Here is a 22,800-nt window from a genome sequence, read left to right as displayed (position 1 = left end):
GCAAGAAGAAAGTCTGATCAGAGAAGAAACCGTGCAAACACTTGGTAAAAATTTTAGTGAAAGATTGAGACTTACCCTGGACATGGACTTAATAGAAGATTTCACCAACCGGGTGTCAGGAACGTGGTCGCTGCCGACCACATCGCTCGGTAGGAGAAGGGCTTTGGGAAGGTCAAAGGCGAGCAGGTGCTCTTTGTCGCCCTTGATGGAAGCTGTAGCCGGAATGTCCTTTCCCCGGTGCTTCAACTGCGGTCGCCACGGTGGTGTTGGGTCGACAGTGACGGTGGGTTGCTCGGTGGTTAGCTCGGCAACCAGCTCGGCAGATGGGTCTGCACGAGGCCTTTTGCCAGCCCGGCGAGCTTCTTGTCTGGATTGCCCGGCACCTGGAGATGCCAAGGCGACCACGGGGCCGCTGGATTGTCCGGCAGCTTGAGAGTGTGGTGATGCTCGGTATCTCGGCTGAGGTGGCTGTTAGGAGGTTCTTGATGCGGCTTCGTTTTGCCATCTCTTGTTCCTCGGTCAGCCGGATTAGTGGCACATCCGGTAGAGTTGGGTCTGGATGAGGTGTTGGAGCACGGAGAAAGTCCGTAACTTTGCTCCGACGTGGAGCTGAGTATCTGTAGGTTGGAGTGTAGCCGAGCAACTCGTTACAATCCTGGTGGCTGTAACGGAGCACGGTTCGAATGGCTTCAACGTTGGGATATTGGTAGTTGGATTGCAAGGCTTGAATTGCTGCAAAAGAAATAGGAAAAATAGTAAGTACAGAATGTTGAGGGCAGGGACTTAACCGAGCAAATTAGCGTGGCTTACATGTGGAACCAAAGTTCTTGCTGATGAACCAGCCCGGTACGTCGGCTGTTTCATAATTGCCGGACACCCAGAAGAAGTCGTCATCATGTAAGTCCTTGTCCGGGGTGCCGGTTACTATCTTCTCTTTACTCGGTCTTATTTTTAAATAATAGGCCAAGCCGTCGCCGGTGTGCCCAAGGGTGTATTGTCGTAGTATCTCGGCTAAACCTAAGTTTGTTCCTAGCCGGTTGTTTAGCTCGTGCACGCCATTGATTATTCGGTAGGTGTTGGTCGAAACCTGGGTGGGAGCTAACCCGGTGCGGCGCAGAAATTCGGTCATCAGAGGGTTGACCGGGAAGCGGAGGCCTCCTTTAATTACTGACAGCACGGTGAAGGGAAATTGGTCAAGCCTGCCCCAAGGGGTTGTTTCCATCTCGGCGAGCTCTATGTGGACGTCTGTCGGGATACCGTATTCTTCCCTGAAGGCAGCCAAGGCAGCAGGTGTGTCCACAAGGAAGCGGAATTTCTCCATGTTTGACTGACTAGTCTAGCTTGGTTGAGGTGGTTTGGCACAGGCTGGGAATTAATGGCTTCTCAGTCCTTGAGAGCCTCAGGATTGGTCTTTGGTCCCCTTGGACTCTGCAGGAAAATGGAGGGTAATTGTAAGTGGGAGCGCGGTCGCGCAAAACGAGCTAGAGTTGAGCTCGGTCGTGGATTGTGCCAAACCACCTCGGTCGTAAATGTTAGCTAAGGAGCTCGGTCGCCCGAGCGAACCAGAGATTAGCTCGGTCGAGCGGCCAAGTCCTCTTTGCTACCCCGGTTTCTCCTAAGGTTGGGACAAACTAAAGATTTGCTCAGTCTGAGTGATTTTCTGGATCGAATGAAGATCTGGAGCCCGGTTCGCCCCAGATCCTCATTGTTCATCAGGGAAATTGAAGAATAGTGAAGAAACTAAGGGGCATTGAAGGTTTTGGGTGAAGGAGGCCCTAAACCTACGGATTTGGTGCTATAAAGAAGAAAAATATGAAACGAAAACAGTAATAACAAGGGTTCGGAAAGCTTACCAGGAGAGGGCAAAGTCTTCTTCTTCGAAGACGAACTCAGCAATGGCAAGCAAGCGTAGGCAGAAGCTTTGGATCGGCAAGGAGGAGAGTGAGTCGGTAAGGTTGAAATGAAAGAAGGTTCAACATCTTTATAGAGATGAATAAAACTGCCAAAAATTTGAATCTGAATGGACGTGATGTTTGGCTGCTCGAGGCCAATCAACCTACGACACGCGTCCCTATTGACGGCGGCGTCAGTACTAAAGAGACAGGATGGTGAATCGAGGCATCGACCGGGCAAGTTTTGAGGACAGGCATGTCAAGTAGCCCGGTCACCGTATTGCAAACTGAGGACCGAGGAAGTGTTACCCCGGTCAGATTTGGTAATCCCGGTCACGCTTGTGCGAACAGAATTAAGGGGCAATTGAGAGGGAGAATTATGAGCCGGTTATGGGCCGAGTTAGAGGCCGAGCAAATTGGAGGCCCAGTGGTGCGTTGGGCCGCGATAACTTTGGATTTGCCCGGAGTTGGGGCTGCTCAGAGATGGACCGAGCCACTTGGATCTGTGCAGGTGATAACCGCGTAAACGCATTGCTCGGTCGATGGCGCGCACCGTTAGCCCGGTCGAGAAGCTTGTGCCAGAAGCCCGGCTGGATGGCCTTTGGTTGACCGGCACGACCAGTCTGAAGGTCAGCTCTGCCGGAATGCTGCCAAGCATGGCTGGAAAGGATCTCAGTTCTTGGAGCAATCGGGCATGGAACACAGCATGGCCGTCGACAGCCGAGAAGATTCAGCCCGGCTGCCGAGCTCCTGGTAGAATGGGCTGGCAGTCGGGTTAGGTGATGTTCAGCAAGATTTGTGCTGACAGATGGGATAGCAAAACCACGTGTCGAGAGATCACTGGAAGTAGATTTGGGGCACATAAGGTATATAAGCAAGTCTGTGCCCCCCATGCTTGGACGAACATTTGGTAAGAGAAATACTTACACTCCACTCACTCCTCATTCTCTCTATCCTCAGGTGTGTGCTAACTTGATCGTCAGAGGGGTTTTTCGGCCACACACCGCCGGGTAGCTCACCGCTGTTGTGCACGCAGGTGATCGGATAGAAACGGAGCTCGGAAGCAAGGAGTGCGGGCTCGCCTGGATATTTGCTCCCCGCACACTTCTCAATCTGAGAGCTCTCTAATTGACGATGAAGGAGGACGAACAACGATGAACGAAGGGAGATAGGGCAGTTTATGTTTGGGAAGAAATCATTTAAAACAATAATCAATATGTAAAGAGAACTATAAACTTTGTAGGGCCGTGGTCCTTTCAAACCGCCCACTTCATTGCCTCTGTTTGAACAGCAAGTAAAAGTCTCCCTCCATTCTTCTCTTTGCTGCACAATTTCCATAGACCACTTTCCTAACATATTCCATTTTTCACATCTTGGGGGTTTACAAGAAATTCTTTAATTTTTTCGACCATAAGATGGTATGAAACAAACTTGGTGACATTTTTTTTGATAAGTAAATTGTATTAGATGGGTGCTAACAATCGGGGACTCAAACGCTAAACGTACGATGTATACATTAAAAATTATCTCACTATATCTCTATAAGAATGTACAATTTTCTCCAAACTCTACAAAAGAACTTGGTGGCATTTGACTTCAATATGGGCTTGAGTTCAAAAAAGATCCACAGGCCTTTGTCAATTATATTGAACAACCGGGGACTCAAACGCTGAACATACAATGTATACATTAAAAAATATCTCACTATATCTCTATAGGAATGTACAATTTTCTCCAAAACTCTACAGAAGAACTTGGTGGCATTTAACTTCCATATGGACTTGAGTTTAAAAAAGATCCAACATGCCTTTGCGAGATATCAACCTTGGAAGATACTCAGTTAGTATAGAAAGATTTGGTGGACTCTTCCTCTTCTTTCACTATGGACAGAGCATAATGTTGATGTCCACACACAGCAGCAGTGGCGGCGGCACACACACAACAGCAACACCTAGATCAGTGCTCAGCGGCAGCACTGTTCCGCTCTTCTTACTATTTCGATCGGTACTCAGCGGTGGCACTGTCGCTAGGTTACGCAGGAGTCTTCCCTTTGTTCTTTTCTTTTCTTTTTAAAAAAAAAAATTGAAATGGGAGTTGAGTTGAGCACATGGACACCAGATAGAAACTCAAATTAGGGCCACTTGAGCCACAACGTATCCGAGCTACGTAGCGGGGCTGTTAATTTTTGACAAATAAATATCACAAATAGAGTAAATTGGTGATAAATTCAAATTAAGAATTGTATAAAATATTAGATTCAGTAGATATTTTTTGTTGGGGAAAAGTCTACTAAATAGTTTGATGAGAAGTCCTTTTGTTTATTTTGAAAGACGTTTTATTTCTAATTTTATCCCTTAATTTATTGTTCTTTTCGGGGCATTTACACACAAGTCTTAATTTATGAATTTATTCTCCATGAAGTCCTAACTAAAATTTTTTGAACCTTTAAGTCCCATTAAACTTTTAATAGTCGGAATTACCCTTCAAACAATGATTATTTATCATTTATGATTATCTATAAAAGAACATCATGATTTGACATTTATTTTGATTTTCAAAACTTAAAAACATCAATTTTCAAATTGAAAAAACAAAAATAAATAATTTATGTGCAAAAAAAAATTATTTTTTTTTGAAAAAAAATGATTTTTTTTTGAAAAAAATTTGAATTATTTTTTTGTGCAAAACTGAAAATTTTGTGTCTATAAAGAAGCATGATGATAAAACATTGATGTGCAAAACTGAAACAAAAAAACTTTACAAAGAAAAAAACTGATAATGTTATCTATTTTAGAATTAGAAAAAAATTGTTAATGTTCTTAGTTTTATTGGATAATTGAATCAAACCAATAGGTAAAGCATAAAAATGTTTAATCTCATGCTTTGTTTTTTTTAATCAATTAATTAAATAATTATCTAGAACATTACTATGCAAAATTGGTAATGTTCTTAGTTTTACAAATTGGGAAAAATTGATAATTTTATCAGTTTATTAAATAGGACTTATTAGTTCAAAAAATCTTAAATAAGATATGAACTTCCATAACATTTGTAAATAGAACTTTTAGGTAATTAACTCTTATATATATATATATGTTGACTTTTATTGAATATCTGTTCAAATTTTTTTCTTATCTGTTCATTTTTTTTCCTATTTGTTCAAATTTATATCTATCTGTTGAATTTTTTTTATCTGTTCAAATTTTGTGGTTTTTCTCTCTATCTATTCAAATTTTTCCTCATTTTGTTCAATTTCCCCCTTATATGTTGAAATATGTGTTAATTCTTCTTCGAATTACAAGTTTATCTGTTCAATTTTTTATCTATCCAAATTTTATTTCTATATCTGTTGAAACCAACACTCAAATTTTAATTTGTTGCAATCTGTTTGTTGTTGTTGTTCTTCTTCTTCTCCAATAACAACAACAACAACAACAACAAATTAGAAAGGGTGGGAAAAAAAAAAAGAAGCAAAAATAGCGTGAGGGAAAAAAATTTAGTTTCCATGTTTACCCCAAAGTTTGTGAAACCAAATATGTTATTTGAAAGGAAAAAATTAGTAACAAAAATAGCATGACAAGAGTTTAGACAACCTTAGTGCTCACATTATACAATAGATAAAATAGAAGATAGGTGTATATGATTTCTTGTAATTTTCTCAACATTCAAACAGTGGATCAACTTCTTATTTTTGTTCTCAAATATATTTATATATATATATATATATAAGTTCACTCTCTCTCTCTCTCTATATATATATATATATCACTCTCTCTTTACAACAACAGATGACAACGACAACCATCTGATCTCCAATCAACCCTCGCCACTAACACCGCTACTATAGGGGTCTGGATCGACGCTAGAAGTCAGTTTGAAACTAATGCGATAGATATAAAAAGATCTAGAGAGAGAAACAAAAAGATTTGAAGGGAGAAAGTAGTGATCTCAGGTCTGAAGCAATTCGAAACCTCAAATCTTAGATATGTTCATGTTGTGTAGTGAGAGTAAGAGAGAGAGAGAGAGATAGAGAGAGACAGAGCGAAAGAGAATAGGAGAATCAGTGTAGCATTAGAAAGAAAGAGAGAATGAGAGAGAACAGATGTCAGATCTGTTCACAGCGGCTAGCTCGTGAGAGATGGCTTGGATGAGGAATTGGCGGCTTTCGGCGATATTTTGCCGGTCGATGATTTAACAGATTTGGGAAGTCAACTGTTTAATGATGATGCCACAAAATTGATAGAAGAGAATGGCGCGTTGACTACTGTCAACGGTATAGAGAGAGGAGTTTGGAAAAGTGGTGGCTGAGATGACGACGGTTGCGACGGCGGAATAGAAGAAGGAGAAACCCTATATCTGGAAATGGAAGAGGCGAAGAAGAAAAAGAGTGTAACAACCCCTGAACTGTGATTAGTCAATAAACCATGATTAAGAATTCCTAATAAGTAATTAAAAAGAAATTCTGAGTTAATTGCATATGTATTGTGTTATTTATGTTTTATATTTGTCTGACATAAGCATATCTATCTATATTTCTATTTTGGTATGCGAATTGAAGGCCTTATCGGCATCTGATCACGAAATTACCTATGTTAATGTGTAATTTGGAATTTTCAAAATATTATGGTAGGTTTAATTAAAAATCTGATTCGGAACCAAATAATTAGAATAAATTAGATTAAATTAAGTTAGTTTGAATTAACTTAATCATACTTTATTAGCCTAAGCTAATTGGACCTATATAAGGCGAATATAGAATCCATTTTGTCACCCTTGAGATCAATAAAACGTGAGAAGAGAGGGAGAAAATGATATTGAAATCAAAAGAAGAGAAATGATAGAGATTGCTAGACTCTGGAGAAGAATTGAAATCAACATAGGGGAAATTGCTAGGAAATTGGAGGAATCACTCAAGCTTTGCTCGAATTCAAGGGAATTGAGATTTATGGGTAAGAAATTCACTCATAAACTTTGTGTTTAGGACATCAAGAGTATGAATTCAAGAGAATTAAGTGAATCAATTTAAGAAAGAAGTGAAGAAGAGCATCCATGCCTGTATGCATATTTCCTTACATTTTGAGCTTAATCACCAAGGATTTTCACATGCATGTGGTTCTTCTAGTATAATTTTGAAAATTCAACATGTTTTTGAGCTAAATATCTCATTTGATCATGTTTTGGAAGGTTTGAGTTTATAACATTACATGCATGTTATATATACATACAATTCAAGTTTGCTTTTGAACAATTAGCTTGCTTTTGCGAAATAATCTTTAATTCATGATGTTTGATAAGTTTACAAGTGTTTTCTCAAGTTTTGACCAAAAAGAATGAGTTTTGATGGATTGGAATTGAGTTTTGGAGCTTAAAGAGCAATCTGAAAATTTTAGAATTCGCATTTTTCGCTTGAGCGGTGAAAGTTGCGCTCAAGCAAAGAATGCAAGCTCTCAAAAGCTTTGCAGAGTTCGGAGGTTGGTTCGAGCAGAAAAATTTGCGCTCGAGCGACCACCATTTGTTTTGAACCTTGGCTTAAGCATCTAAAAGTTGGCTCGAGCGTAAAATTCAAGCTCTCAGTACTTTTGCAAACATGAGCCTTGGCTCGAGCGACAGAACCTGCGCTTGAGTGACTACCCTTTGTTTTCGATCTTGGCTCGAGCAACCAAGATCTTCGCTCAAGCGTAAAATGAGAGCTCTCAGAAGTTTTGCAGACCAAGGGGTTTGCTCGAGCGAAGGAAGTTCCACTTAAGCAAACTGCATTGTTTTTGAAAAATTAACTAAGTGTTCCAAAGTACATTTTTGCATTCTCATTGCATCTTAGGCATTCTTATGCCTTAATTAAGAGATAATAATAAGGAGAAAGATTAGAAACACACTAAGATAGAAAATAAATAAGTTATGTATTTTCCGAGCATGTGTTTCAATGTATATTTATTATGTGTTTGTGTACGCCACGCACCATAGACTATTTGATCTGCCTGCTCTGTCTGTTCTGCTACTGGAACTATCTGTGAGTAATAACTCTGTAAAGTTATGTTTATCTTTAAGTATTTTCTGAATGATATGATATAGTCAGTTTTTTGAAATGCTATATTCTGTATGAATGAATGATTGTCTGAATTTCTGAAATGTATTCGTGGCATCTTTAGCATAATATGATATCTGTTATCTGTTACCTGGTACCAGAGGTTCCATTATGGAACTGGTTAAGCATAACTATTATCTGCTCTGTATCTACTTTGTATCTGACTGTCCCATGTGATCATGGGTCATTTGTACGTCCCATATAATTATGGGTCATCTGTTCTGTTAGCACTAATGGATGTATTATGTATGATTATCTGTGAATTTTGAATTATGAATATGAATATTAATCTATTTCTGACTCTGAACTCTAATTTCTGAATCTGTTATGAACATCATTCATTAAAATATTTACTCTGTTATTATTCAGCAGGTTCTAATTTATTGTATTACTTATGTATGTAGGTGATCAGGCACGTGATCAGGCTTAGTGAAGATTGCTTGGAGATTTGTTTTGTCAGCCAACCACTGTGCCTCTCGAGAAAATTCCCATTTTGAGAAGTGATCAAGTTTTGTGATCTATGTTTAAGACTTTCGTATTTCTTCTGTTGAAGTTCGAACATGTCTTTTTGTTTATATGTATATGTGTAGTGACGCGAGAATGACGTCATAATGATGTAAATTAAGTTTTAAATTTTTTGTCTCATGTATGTCTACACAGTTCTATGGACATTATATTCTAATATGTGCTTCCGCTAGCCTCTTAATTTTGTTTAATCTGTTCAAAAGCCTTCGGTCATCCCAGAATTACTGATCGGTTACGGTACTAACCTATAGTGGCAGGTTTGAGTCGTGAGAGAGAGAGAGACGGCTTGAGAAGGTTTGGCTTGAAAACAACCGGTTTGATATAATATATATATATATATACACACGAGAGTAGTTTGATCATTTTGCAAAATATTTTTCATATGGACGTAATGTTTTAGTGTCTGAATCTTTAAACAAAAAAAATCTAATTTTAAACTTTTAACTTGAACGTTCCTTTAAATAATGCACAATAAACAACAACCACCCCAATTTTCTTTCTCCCCAGTGACTTGATCATCCATGGGCAGCTAAAATAAATTAAAAAATGCAGGTACTAGAGACAATGCCCACGATCCATTGATTCACCAGCCTAGACCATTCATTAGGTAAAACTGAGTCTTTTATTTTTTTAATATGCTTATGATTTGTCCCGACTAATTCTCTAAATACGTAAATCTCTAATTTTTTATTATGCAGAACTGAATTAATTTTCTTTTTACGAGTGTAGCCATGGCTTCATATTGACTAATTCTTCAAACATTTAGCAGTCTTAAAAAAAATAGACAATCAAGCATTTAACCATTGATTTATTCTTGAGATTTGAATCTGCCATATAATAGTCATAGACCCTAATCACACAACTAGAGTAAATTAATAAATATAAATAAAAGCAAAAGAAAAGGAAAAAAATTGGACGAGGCCAAACTAAAGACCACTAAAAAAGTAGATTTATCATCTAACCACCTAATGTAACGGACTTCTCATTGCCAATGCATCAAAATTTTTAGATCCCACCAACTGGTCTCTAGCATATGTCCAATTTGTTGATATTATCGAGATCTTATACCACAAATTTTGTTTGCACCTTCACTTAAACATTAACTAGCCTATCACCCGTGTTATGCACGAGATAATTATAGATAGGGCCTGGCATCAGTCCAGTCCACCATCGGACTGTACCGTGCTGTTGGGCTCGTGGAGGCCCACCACGGGTCTCGTTTTGAAAATCTGAACCGTTCAATGTGTAGAACTCGTCGAGTACTTTATGCTTGTGAAAAATCATGTTGATCGGATATCGATAGCTATGTGATCAAAACAGTTTTTTATCAACCGTTAATTTATTCACCGTCTATTTTTTTTATACAAAACTGATTTGATCACATAGCTATCGATATCCGATCAATATGATTTTGCACAGGCATATAGTACTCGACGAGTTCTACACATTGAACGGTTTAGATTTTCAAAACGGGACCCGTGGTGAGCCCCCACGGGTCCAACAGCACGGTCCAGTCCGATGGCGAACTGGACCAAAGCCAGACCTCGAATTTATATTTGTTTTAGATTTTTTTTAATATTTAAATTATGTTTTTTAAGATTTTTTATAAAAAATAATTTAACAATCTTATCACTAACCATATTGTATGGGAAAAGTCGAAAAGGGTACTGCAGTAACTATATACAAATTATATCTATAATTATTTATATGAGGGGATATTAAATCCTGATCAGGGGATTGTATCAATAAATGCAGGCATGTGAAAAGATATGTGGATTGAAAAAAGTTAATAAATGTTGATCAAGAGATTTTGACCAAATCAATAAATGCTGAGTTTTTTTTTTAAATAAAAAATTTAGAAAATTCATATTGGGATACTAAAGCTCCCACAGGCCTTGGGGGTTAAAAACTCCCTTTTTCTTAATATATAGTAAGTATAGATATAGATAGATTGGTACATTTTGTGACCCTAATGAGTACAATCCATTTTGTTTTTCAAAAAACACAGTGAGTTAAAAATCAAATCACAAATTAAGTAAATTGATAATTAAAAAAACACAATAATTTTTTTTCAAAAAACACAGTGAGTTAAAAAAATCAATTACAATTTTTTTTTTCAAAATACAATCTAATATTATCAATAACTGATACTTTAAAAATCAAGTCACAAAAAAAAATCAAATCAAATCACAAATATTTTTATACTATCTAACTACAATCATAATTTTTTCATAAATAATTGTAAAGAAAAATCATTAAAACAGTAAATAAAAGATTAAATCACATTAAAAAAAAGAACCATTGAACAAACTACAATCACATCAATAATTGGTACATTATGTGACCCTAATGCATATAATCCATTTTGTTTTTCAAAAAACACAGTGAGTTAAAAATCAAAGCACAAATTAAGTGAATTGATAGTTACAAAAACACAATAATTTTTTTTCAAAAAACACAATGAGTTAAAAAAATCAACTACAATTTTTTTTTTCAAAATACAATTTAATCATTATCAATAATTGGTACTTTAAAAATCAAATCACAAAAAAAAAAAAAAATCAAATCAAATCACGAATATTTTTATGTTATCTAACTACAATCATATTTTTTTCATAAATAATTGTAAAGAAAAACCATTAAAACAGTAAATAAAAGATTAAATCACATTAAGAAAAAATAACCATTGAACAAACTACAATCACATCACATTTTTCCCATAATAAAATAAATAAATAAATGAAAAAAAAGAACCATTGTCTGACTACAATCACATTAAAAAAAAAAAAAAACTATTGAACTAACTACAATCACATTTTTTTCTTTATGAGTATTTATGTTTATCTAACTTCAATCATATTAAAAATAAAATTAAAATAGTAAATAAAAAGATTAAATAACATTAAAAAAAACCATTTAACTAACTATAACAATCGTATTTAAAAAAAAAAGCCATTGAACAAATTACAATTACATCACATTTTTCACATAATAAAATAAATAAATAAATAAAAGGACTATTAAACTAACTACAATCACATCAAAAAAAAAAAGAATCATTCAACTAATTATAATCACATTTTTCTCTTTGTGAATGTTTATATTTATCTAACTTCAATCATATTAAAAAATCAAAAATAAAATTAAAATAGTAAATAAAAAGATTAAATAATATTAAAAAAAACCATTGAACTAACTACAATAATCACATTAAAAAAAAGAGTCATTGAACAAACTACAATCACATCACATTTTTCACATAATAAAATAAATAAATAAATAAAAAGAACTTTTAAACTAACTACAATCACATTAAAAAAAAAAAGAATCATTCAACTAATTATAATCACATTTTTTTCTTTGTGAGGGTTTATATTTATCTAATTTCAATCATATTACAAAATCAAAAATAAAATTAAAATAGTAAATAAAAAGATTGAATAACATTAAAAAAAAATTATTGAACTAACTATAACAATCATATTAAAAAAAAAAAGTCATTGAACAAACTACAATCACATCACATTTTTCACATAATAAAATAAATAAATGAAAAAAAAAAACTATTAAACTAACTACAATCACATTAAAAAAAAAGAATCATTCAACTAATTATAATCACATTTTTCTCTTTGTGAGGGTTTATATTTATCTAACTTCAATCATATTAAAAAATCAAATTATAATTTTTTATTCACTAGAAAAATTACAAATATTTTTATGCGTTATTTAACTATAATATTAAAACAATAAACAAAAGAAAAAGTCAAGAAGGAGAAAACAAAAAGAAAACTTACTGTTTGCATACGTGGTCACTGAAATTGAATGTGTAGAAATGAGAAATCAAGAAGGAGAAAGCAAAAAGGAGACTCACTGTTTGCAATAGATATGCGAAATATTAAAAAGAGTGTGTGTATTGGAGAAGTTAAAAAGACTTGAAAGAATTTAATAAGTGCTAAATTTTTTTTTTCAAAAAAAATCAAAAAAATTAAGAAATTAAGGTTTAGATATTTGAACTCCCACAAAACTTGTGGGTTAGAGATAGATATAAATAAATATATATACATATATATATAGATATAGATATAAATATTTATATTTGTTTTAAATTTTTTTAATATATAAATTATTTATTTTAAAAAAGGTACTGCATTAATTATGAGAGAAGTCAAAAAGTCTTGTGGGTTGAGAAAAGTTAATAAATGCTGAGGTTAATTTCTTTTTTTAAAAACAAAAAATTAGAGAACTAAGATTACCATATTAAAACTCCCACAGGTCTTGAGTGTTAAAAACCTCATTTTACTTAATATATAATATAGATATGCATTAGGGATCGATCAATTTATTTTAACCATTGGATTAGCACTTCTTTCTTTTTTTAACTGCATCAATGGCTGAAATCTTTTAATAGACAACATATTTTTGTCAAATCAAGTGCACAAACTTGAATTACATGTCTACTATTTGCTAAATCGTAATCTTGGTTATAATCAAATCAAGGTGTTGTTTGGCAATGAGCTAATACAGTTAAAAAGTCAATAAAATTATTATAAATTGTCAAAATTTTAAAATCTCACATTAGGGCAAAGACACTTTAATCAAAATTTTCATCTCGCTATCGTTAATACACTCTTAAATGTATGATAAAAGTGTATGATATGATGAAATATCAAAACAAGAAAACCTCAAGACATGATCAACAGTTAAGAATGCATTAAAATATAGCAACAGAATTTTTTAGTTAAAAGATTATCGTATCCTTACATTAGCACAATTAATGAACCCTAATAAAAATACCATATTAAATTTTTAATGAGACTATTTAGTGTAATTTTTTTCAAACTAAAAGTTGATAATTATAAAGTAAAAGTTAAAAGTATCCATTTTCTAACTTTTAGATAACTATTTATTTTTAGTTTATTTAAACTATTCTACCACATAAGCTCTAAGTAGAAGTAACCTCAAATACTCTGGCAGAAATTAAAAAAATAATAAAAATACCATAAACAATTTAATAAATTGGATAAAATAGATGATTATTTGGGAATTCAATGGTTAATTACATTTAAGTTGGTTAGAGAATTAGTTTTTAGTAACTTTAATTTTTTTATGAAAAGACATGTAAAAAAGTAAAAAGAATAATTGATTTTTTTATAGTTATTTTTTGGCTAAAATTTCAACTTCTCAAAATAGGCCTAAGACCCTTCAACTACTGACGAGTATGGCTTTACTCTTCTCATTTATGAATTTATTCATTTTGACTTCCTTAATTATAAAAATATATCACTTTTATCCTACTTTTAAAAGGGGTATATTTAAATAATTTTCATAGATGATGGGGTAAATATATACAGGTTTATAGATGATGAGGATAAAGTAATATTTGCTAACAGTTGAAAAGGTTTTAGTTTAATTAATCCATTCTAAAAAATGTGAATAGGAACAAATCTAAGATTATTACTATGAGAATGGAAAGTTTGTTTAGGAGTGTCACGACCCAAACCCGGCCCTATGGGTTTAGCACCGTAACCGGCCAGTAATCCGAGATTACCGAAGGCCTGCTTAACAGTAATACAGTAAAACAGAGTACAGGGCCTGGCGGAAGCCAATACAGTAATTAAATAATATCCAATGAGCTGTGACAGTCTGTATGCCAAAAAGATTTTTCATGCATTCATACATACACAAACAGTACAGTCTACACAGAATTTACAATCACACAGTACAGGGACCTAATCCCTTGATAACAGTACGGTAAACATTCAGTCTATACAGAACAGTTAGACAGTATGAAGACAGGCGGGGGAAAACAAACAAAACACCCCCAAGCCATAGCATGGCAGCTCGGAACCTCGCAGTGAGGCACAAAGGCTGGCTTGACAAAACTGGAGTTACCCTGACGCTCCTAGCTCCGATCTGGTGCCTGTACACCTACATATATATATGAGCAATGAGCTAAAGCCCAGTGAATAACATAAAGCGTAAAGGGGTTTAGAATGAATGTCCTTACAGTAATGAAAACAGTTCAATTCAATCAGTATTTCAGTTGTTCAGTACAGCAAACAGTCATATGTGGTACATCCATTAGCATAACAGTAACAGTAGGTCTTAAAAGACCGAACAGTAATGATGGCCATCAGTCAGTAAACAGTAGTGGTTCCACGAGGGAACCGACAGAGATCTCTGTAACAGTAACAGTAACAGTAAACAGTAGATACTAAGGATGCCACAGTACAGTTCAGAAATAAAGGACATACATTCATTCAGTAATACCAGTTCAGTAAACAGTTCAGTTCAGTATTCAAAAGATATCAGTTGAACATATCTTTACACAATTGTTACTCACAGAGTTCTGGGCTACAGTATGCTAGAGCGTGTCTCCCCAGTTGCCAACCATACACAGTTCACAGGTTGAACACACACTAAGCTACACAGTTGGGAAATATCATAACTTAATCCCTAATTTGCCTTGGTGTGTTCTACAACGATATCCTCATCTAAATGTCTTAAACTAGGCCTAAGAATGCCTAGGATGGGATGAGGATGCAACAATACACTTAGAAAACATTTCGCAAAGTTTGCTGAAACTAGGAGCCTCGCTCGAGCGGGACTTTCTCCGCTCGAGCGTAAGTCCAAAATCAAAGGCTTCGCTCGAGCGAGGAATCCTTCGCTCGAGCGGTCTGCAAAACAGTAAAAATACTGGATGCTGTGATTTTGCGCGCGATGGTCGCTCGATGGTCGCTCGAGCGGAGCCCTGGACAAAGGTGCTCGCTCGAGCGGGGAATCCTTCGCTCGAGAGAGGAAGCCAAATCTGGAATTTCCAGATCTGCCTCCCAAGCTCAAACCAAGCATTCTACCACTCCAAACTCGACCTCTTGGGCCCAAATTCTGGAAAACATAACTAAATTCAATGTATAACAAGTTTCAAAGCTCAATTTATGAATTCAAGCCCCAAAGGTGAGTCAATTAAAACCACATTCAAACCCATTTTCAAGAATATGAAGAATATGCAAACATGCATGAATTCAAATCAATTCAAAGCTTCAATTTGATGCTCTAAGGAGCCAAATCTTTCAAAACATGATGAGTTCATGGTCTCTTATAAAAATATGAGCATGCATGTACAATTTATGAAAGACAACTTCAAAACTTCAAAATAAAGGCATGCATGCATGAACTAGGCTCCAATTCAAGGCTCAAATCACTAGAGGCTCAAGAACTAAGCATGAACAAGTTCAAATACATTACTAGAAGGTTAAATCTCTTACCCAAGTCTAGAATTATAGGCAAGGAAGCTCAATTATGCAATCTATACTTCAATTCCTTCAATTTCCAAGCAAAACCAAGCCAAAAGAGGTGAAATCTAACTCTCTCCCTTAACTCTCTCCCTCTAGTCGGCAAAAGCAAGAAATGAGCTGAGCAAAATGTTTGATTCAAGCATACCAAGGCTCTAACATGTTATACTAAGGGCCCACTAACAATGGCAAAAGTGTAATTACGTCAAACTCTTTAATTAGCTTATTTTAATCTAATTTAATCGTACCCAATCAATTTTCGGATAAATATACCATAAAATCACATTAATTCTGAGGATCATGGAACATCAATCGGTTTCTAATTCGGCCGCCGATATGGCCTTCAATTAGCAGTTTAAACATATAAGCATGAACAGATAATCATACAGTCAAACAGATAGAATGCAATTTAACTAACATATACTCAATCAATTCGGTTTCCAATTTCAGTCAGTCAGTTCAGTACTTCAATCAGTTCAATTATCAGTCATAATCAGTTCAGTTTAACGGTAATCGATGGTTATCGGTAATCAATCAGTCATAAGTCGGTAAACATTATGAGGGTTATTACAAGGAGTATAAACTTTTATAATTTTAAATTATTTTGATATAATATTTAATGTTTTTTAAATTTTTGGGAGTGTAATTGTCTCCACCTGCAACCCTCTAAATCCATCCTTGACTGTGACAAAAGGGTAATTTAGACATTTTGTCATGCTAATAGATACATGTTGAGATCTATATAAAGAAACCAAAAACAAGTCATAAAGTTCATTGGCTATACCGGGGAGGAGATAGGTATTTCCACTCTTAATAATATTAAAGACGGCTCTGTTTCATCTATTCAAATTAAAAATATCCAAATGGGACCTCCCTGTGTCTCAGACCATGACTCCAACAATGCGCCTTAGCTCTCAACCGTACACGTGGCAGTTACACATATATATCTCTGAATACATACGATTACTTCTGTGGAATCTTGATATTATCAACGATGTGAGAACAAATTGAGGTGATTAAAAATTGTTTTAGGATGTGACTGTTCACAGGTTATGAATCCCTTTAATGGGCATTATATATAAAGTTAAAGGCGGAGGAGTAGTTCATATCAAGGGATAATACTAAGGTCAAGTTTGGCTAAACTAAAAAAGTGCACTTATTTCATCTTTTTATTTTTTTTAGGTCACATCAATCAACATCTCCTCTCTACTTTTTCTACACATAATACAAGAAAAGTCAAAAAGTGCACTTATTTAGTCTTCCCAAACTTGGCCTAAATTATCACCGGTTAGTGACCTATTGGAGAAAGTACCTCTTTCTATACATGTGATTCAGGTTTGATTTTTGGAAGGGACAAATTCTGCGGCTTTATAGTTAACTGTTTTTGGAGATCTTGCCTGTACTCTCCTTGAAATCTAGGCTAGTCTGTAGTGTGTGGTTAAACTCCATTAGTATTTCAGTAGTAAATCCTTTTCTTTGGTTAATACTTCAGTGATGGGTCTTTTTCTTTGAGTTAGGTTAAATTAGACAGACAATTGGTTACATCGGAACCTGAGTCTACGAATGCATTTTTTTCAGCTCAAAAAAAAAAAAAAAAAAAAAAAACAGTTAATGAGGATAAATTATTGTTTGATACAAGAGTATTACGTGGCTATGTTACTGGCTAATTATAAATTTTATATCCTCTCATACTTTTCAATCATTCAATATAAGATTATAAATTTTACTATTTTCATCAATCAAAACACATGTGAGGCATAACGTGACGCTACCCCAGAACCAACTAATAATATCTCCTTAATGAGTTCTCCTTGGGGTCATGGTTGAGATCCCCTCCAATCACCACTCCTACACACACGTGGTGGGTGGTGATTCGAAAAAAAAAAAAAAAAATGGCCAATCAAGTGAAGAGGAGGTCAAGGAGGTGAGAAAAAAAAGAAGTCCGGGTCATTATTGATTCTCCTTGGAACCTGTCAGTGATCTCCACTATGCAATTGGAGCGGTGGCCATACACGTGGTATGATTGAATGAATGTGTGTTGCTATTACACGTTCATTTTTTTTTTCCTTAAAAAATAACGTTAATATAATTAGATTACAATTGAAAAATTTATCATTATTTCATCCATTAAACTTTTAATCTTTATTCACCATATTTTAAGATATGACTACTAAATTATTAGACAACACCCCAATATCTCTCCTTGCGGCTGATATGTGCTTTGGGCAACTCCAAAAGGCAGTTTCTTAGCCTTAAAATAATTATATAAAAAAAGTAAAAGGGCGGAACTTGGGCAACTACGATTGTTTTGAGAATTAATTTTTTAAAATATTTTTTAAATTTTTTATAAAAAAAATATAAAAAATAAAAAGAATTTTATAATATTTTTTAATTTTTTTCGTTAAAATTGTTAATTCTCAAAACAGGTCAAAGCCTGAATAACTCCCGAAATAGTTTAAGACTTGGATAATTTATTTCTTAATTTAATAAATTGGACAAAAGTATAAAAGTTTGAATTCAATTTGAATTGGGTTTAGATTGTGATATCGAGCAACTCAAAATTTAAATTATATATAAATATGTAAAATATAAAATATCTATAAAAATTATAAATCGTTAGAATGATGCTCAAATAATAGGTAAATTATAAATATATTTTTTGAAATTTACTTAAAATACAAATTTTTTGTAGTCCTAAAAAAATTATAGGGTAACTACCAATAGATCCTAGTAGTTAAACTTAATTCTTATTAAGTCTTATTGAAAATAAGTCTCGATGAAATTATCGCTAAAAATAATTTTTTTGTAATAATTTTTTATATATGTCGCTAAAAATTGACAATTAGTGACTTTTTTTGTCATGATTTTTATAAATTGTTACTAAAACTTATAATTAGTGACATTTTTTATGACAAATTTTTCCCATAGAACTTATTAGACAATAAGTCCACTTATTAGGACTTTATGACAAATTTTTCCCATAGGACTTATTAGACAATAAGTCCACTTATTAGGACCTACACGTAAGTACTCCAAAATTATATCACGCCCCTTCAAGTTTCTAATTGTATAACAAATGACCATTTTTATTAATAAATCATCAATTCAATTAATAATTTTTAATGATGTCATAAATATATTTCAATTAACAATTCAAGTAATTTTATTATTGTATAGAAGAGTAGTTACAAATTTCATTTTCCTGTTAAATAAAAAATTATGATAATGGATATTTGTAATTTTTAAAACCACAAAGGAAATTTATATTTTTAAACAAATTTTAAGAAGTGTATTTGTAATTTATCCTAAAATAATGAGAGTTGTTAGATCATATTCACTATTTTTCAAATTCATATACAAATAATATAAACACAAAACTCTATCATTTCCTTTTAGAGCATCTCCAACCATACTCTCTAAAATGCCTCCTCAAAGTACACAGAAAACTACCTTCTTTATTTTGCCTAACTAGTTTAGTTAATGTACACTCCAACTATACTCTTTATTTTAGTTAACCAATCAAACTCACTTAACTAATTTTTAAAAGAAAACCATTATAAATATTAATAAATAAATAAATAATCTTTTTATGACATGTTGCATATATTGACATGGCATTTGCAAATATTTTCAAACAATCATATTATCTCAATGGTCATATTTTCAAACGGTATTATTCTCTAACGGATATATTCCTAACGGTCATATATTTTTGTTTATAAAAAAGATTTGCTCTTTCATTTTTACCAATTTGAACTATATTTCTCACCTTCATTCATTTTTTAATTACCATGGCTCGCAATACCATGAAAATGATTCTTAACGACTTTGACGGTGATGACGAATTACAGCTAATAACGATAGCTACAATGGAAGAAGAGCGACTCAATAGAGAAAGATGTTCGAGAAAATGTAGTGGTTTCATTGAAGGCCATGCAGTTATTTATCGTGATCGAGTTCAAGGCCATAAAAGACTTTATTAAGACTACTTCTCAGAAACAGCTATATATATCCTGCCCATTTATTCAGAAGGAGATTCTGGATAAATCGATCTCTCTTTCTTCATATTCTATCTATGGTGGAAGTATACGATCCATATTTTGTCCAGAAAACAAATGATGTTGGAATCATTGGTTTGTCTTCCCTTCAAAAAATGACAGCTGCTATGAGGATGCTCGCTTATGGAGTAGCAACAGATTCGGTGGATGATTATTTGAGAATTGGTGAAAGCACAGCCATAGAGAGGCTAAAACACTTTGTTAAGGCGATGGTTGCAATGTTTTCTGAGAGGTACTTGAGGAGCCCTAACAACGATGATATTTCAAGATTATTAGCGATAGGAAGCAATCGCGGGTTTCCTGGTATGTTAGGGAGCATTGATTCTATGCATTGGAAGTGGAAAAATTGTCCTACTGCACGGAAAGGTATTTATTCTGGTCACATCCATGAAACAACTATTATTTTAGAGATTGTGGCTTCTCAAGATTTATGAATTTGGCATGCCTTTCTTGGGATGTCCAGATCTCATAACGACATCAATGTATTAGATCGTTCTTCTATATTTTCACTCCTTACTCAAGGTCGTGCTCCTCTAGTCAATTACTTAATCAATAGAAATGATTATATAATGGGATACTATCTTGCCGATGGTATATATCTGCAATGGGCAACATTTGTCAAAACAGTCTCATCTTCACAAGGGAATAAGGAAATATATTTTGCAAAAGCTCAAGAATCGGCAATGACGGATGTTGAGCGAGCATCTGGTGTGCTCCAAGCACGTTTCGCGATTGTGAAAGGATCTGCACGTTTTTGGAAACGGAAATAATGGAAAATATTATGATGGCATGCATAATAATGCATAACATGATTGTTGAAGATAAGAGGAATGCCAATGGAATAGACTTTAATTATGATACAATTAGTGAAAGTCTTCCACTAGTGTCTCATGAGCGTACACCAGAATTTTTTGAATTCATTCAAAATTATCATCGCATCAAAGATAGAGGAACTCACTCCAAACTCAAACAAGACTTGGTCGAACACTTATGGACACTACATGGAGACTCCTTGTGAGAAGTAATAGTTGGTTCTTATTGATTTATGTACTAGTTTATATGCTTTAGTGAGTGTGTTTTCAAAAATATTTGTACTACTTTATGTGCTTTCAATAATATATCACTAGTGATTTGTTTTTAATCTATGATCTTTAGTGATACTTAGAATAAATTTTTTCTGTCAATAAATCCCTAACTTATTTTTGGAAAAAAAAATTATAATCATTGATATAAAAAAAATTGTGATCATTGATCATTGTTTTATTAGAAAATTCAGAAACTAAAACAATAAAACAATATCATTGCAGCTTGTATCATATTTACTCTAAATAAAATAATACAAAATGTGCTAGCAACAAGCCATATAAAAGTGATGTAATGAATTTAGCTATTTGACAACCCATCAGCAACAACAAGCAGCAACCCCAACTGAAACTATCCCAAAACATCACAAAATATCTCTATTTTCAGCAGCATTACAACTCAGCAAAGCAACCCCAACTGATACAGGATGTGCCAGCAAAGCCAAAAATAAAATACAGTCAAACTTAAATTAAATAAAAACATAGTTTCATAGCTAAATAGAGACAATTAATTCCCTTTTTCAAGGATTTGCATCTGACGTTGGCGAATATATTGTGCTTGCAATGGAGGCACCATACTTGTATCTATTGACATGATTCTCTCTTCCTCTCTCCCTTCCTCCAATGCAATCCTTCGTTCCTCTCTCATTTCCTCATTTTCAATCCTCCATTCCTCTTGAAGATAAGATTTCTCAAATATGTCTATTTTCTTCTCATTTGTTATGTTGTTCTTTACCTTTATCTCTTCTAAGAGCTTTACAAAAGGCGACTCTGTAACATTATTTCGAAGATCTTTGGCTTTGTTTTTCTTTGCGGCCTTCCTTCTTGCTGTTCTTTCCACAACATCATAGTTATCATTGTCTCATAAATTTACTGAATCTGGTGTACAAGGGGTAAATGTTGCTAGAGATGCATTCTTTGTGCTTTTTTGCTTCTTCATTGTTGTATCTTCCATCCATTTTGGTTGGGATCTCAATTCATTCCAACAACGCTCAAAGGGAAAGTTCGATTGATGCAAGTCTTCATACAATTTTTTCACATCCCGAATCTAAAAAATAGATTAAAGAGTAGTCACTATCACGTAATGAATAATATATATTCATTATAGGTGCAAAATTAAATTCTAGTAATACCTTGTCTTTTTTAGTCGAACCACTTTGATTCAACCGTTCAACTTGAGCAAAACATCCACAAAATTTATTTGTGACAAGTTGAATCATCGACCACCGATTCATTAGAGAAGTTTGAGTTCTTTCATAATCGAAGGTTTTGTACTTGTTGAAGTTCTCCTACACTCTTAACCAATATGCCTTTGACTTTTGCACATTTCCTCTAATTGGATCTAAGCTAATATTAAGCCATGAAGATATGAGCATCATGTCTTCCTCTACGGTGAAGTTCCCTTTGCGTTGTGATGTCTTTATAGTTTGAGTAATAATTTCAGGAGAGAATAATAAAGATTGACTATTTTGTTGAGGAGATTCAGTGGTAAAATCATAGTCAAGGTCAAAGTCGTCGTTCATTAGGTTGCTAAAATATGTATTTCCTTGATATTTCGTCTAAAGCACAATTGTTCATACCACACAAAAAGAAAAAAACAAAGAGTATCAATTCATGGCCTAATTCCAAAAATAATGAATTTCAGAAGGGTGGACATAATACACTCAGAGTGAGCCATACCTGCAGCTTATTAGATTTCAAAACCAATAATTCAAGTAAGATACAAGCAACTGCAAAGTAAAGCAATAGAATTTTTGCTACTTAATTTTTATGTTAATTCTCATTGATATTGTTGATCAAAACAAAATGTGCATTATATCAGCAACAAAATTTAAACCGTGTTTAGAGGCTTGGCATATAAAAGTG

The 22,800-nt window shown here is 33.9% G+C and overlaps 1 protein-coding gene across 1 annotated transcript; it reads left to right on the top strand.

The window, feature by feature from the left end:
- The first annotated feature begins 19,869 nt into the window (after positions 1 to 19,869).
- LOC114311046 (uncharacterized) lies at positions 19,870 to 20,622 on the top strand. Its single transcript, XM_082900510.1, has 2 exons — positions 19,870 to 20,218; positions 20,375 to 20,622. The coding sequence occupies exons 1-2, from the start codon at positions 19,870 to 19,872 to the stop codon at positions 20,620 to 20,622; spliced, it is 597 nt and encodes a 198-aa protein (XP_082756636.1).
- Positions 20,623 to 22,800: the final 2,178 nt, after the last annotated feature.

This window comes from Camellia sinensis, chromosome 13 (genome assembly GCF_055761805.1).
Source record: "Camellia sinensis isolate YWXY chromosome 13, ASM5576180v1, whole genome shotgun sequence".
Taxonomy (NCBI): domain Eukaryota; kingdom Viridiplantae; phylum Streptophyta; class Magnoliopsida; order Ericales; family Theaceae; genus Camellia; species Camellia sinensis.
The sequence above is the reverse complement of the archived record's forward strand: the minus strand, read 5'-3'. Positions and strand labels throughout refer to the sequence as shown.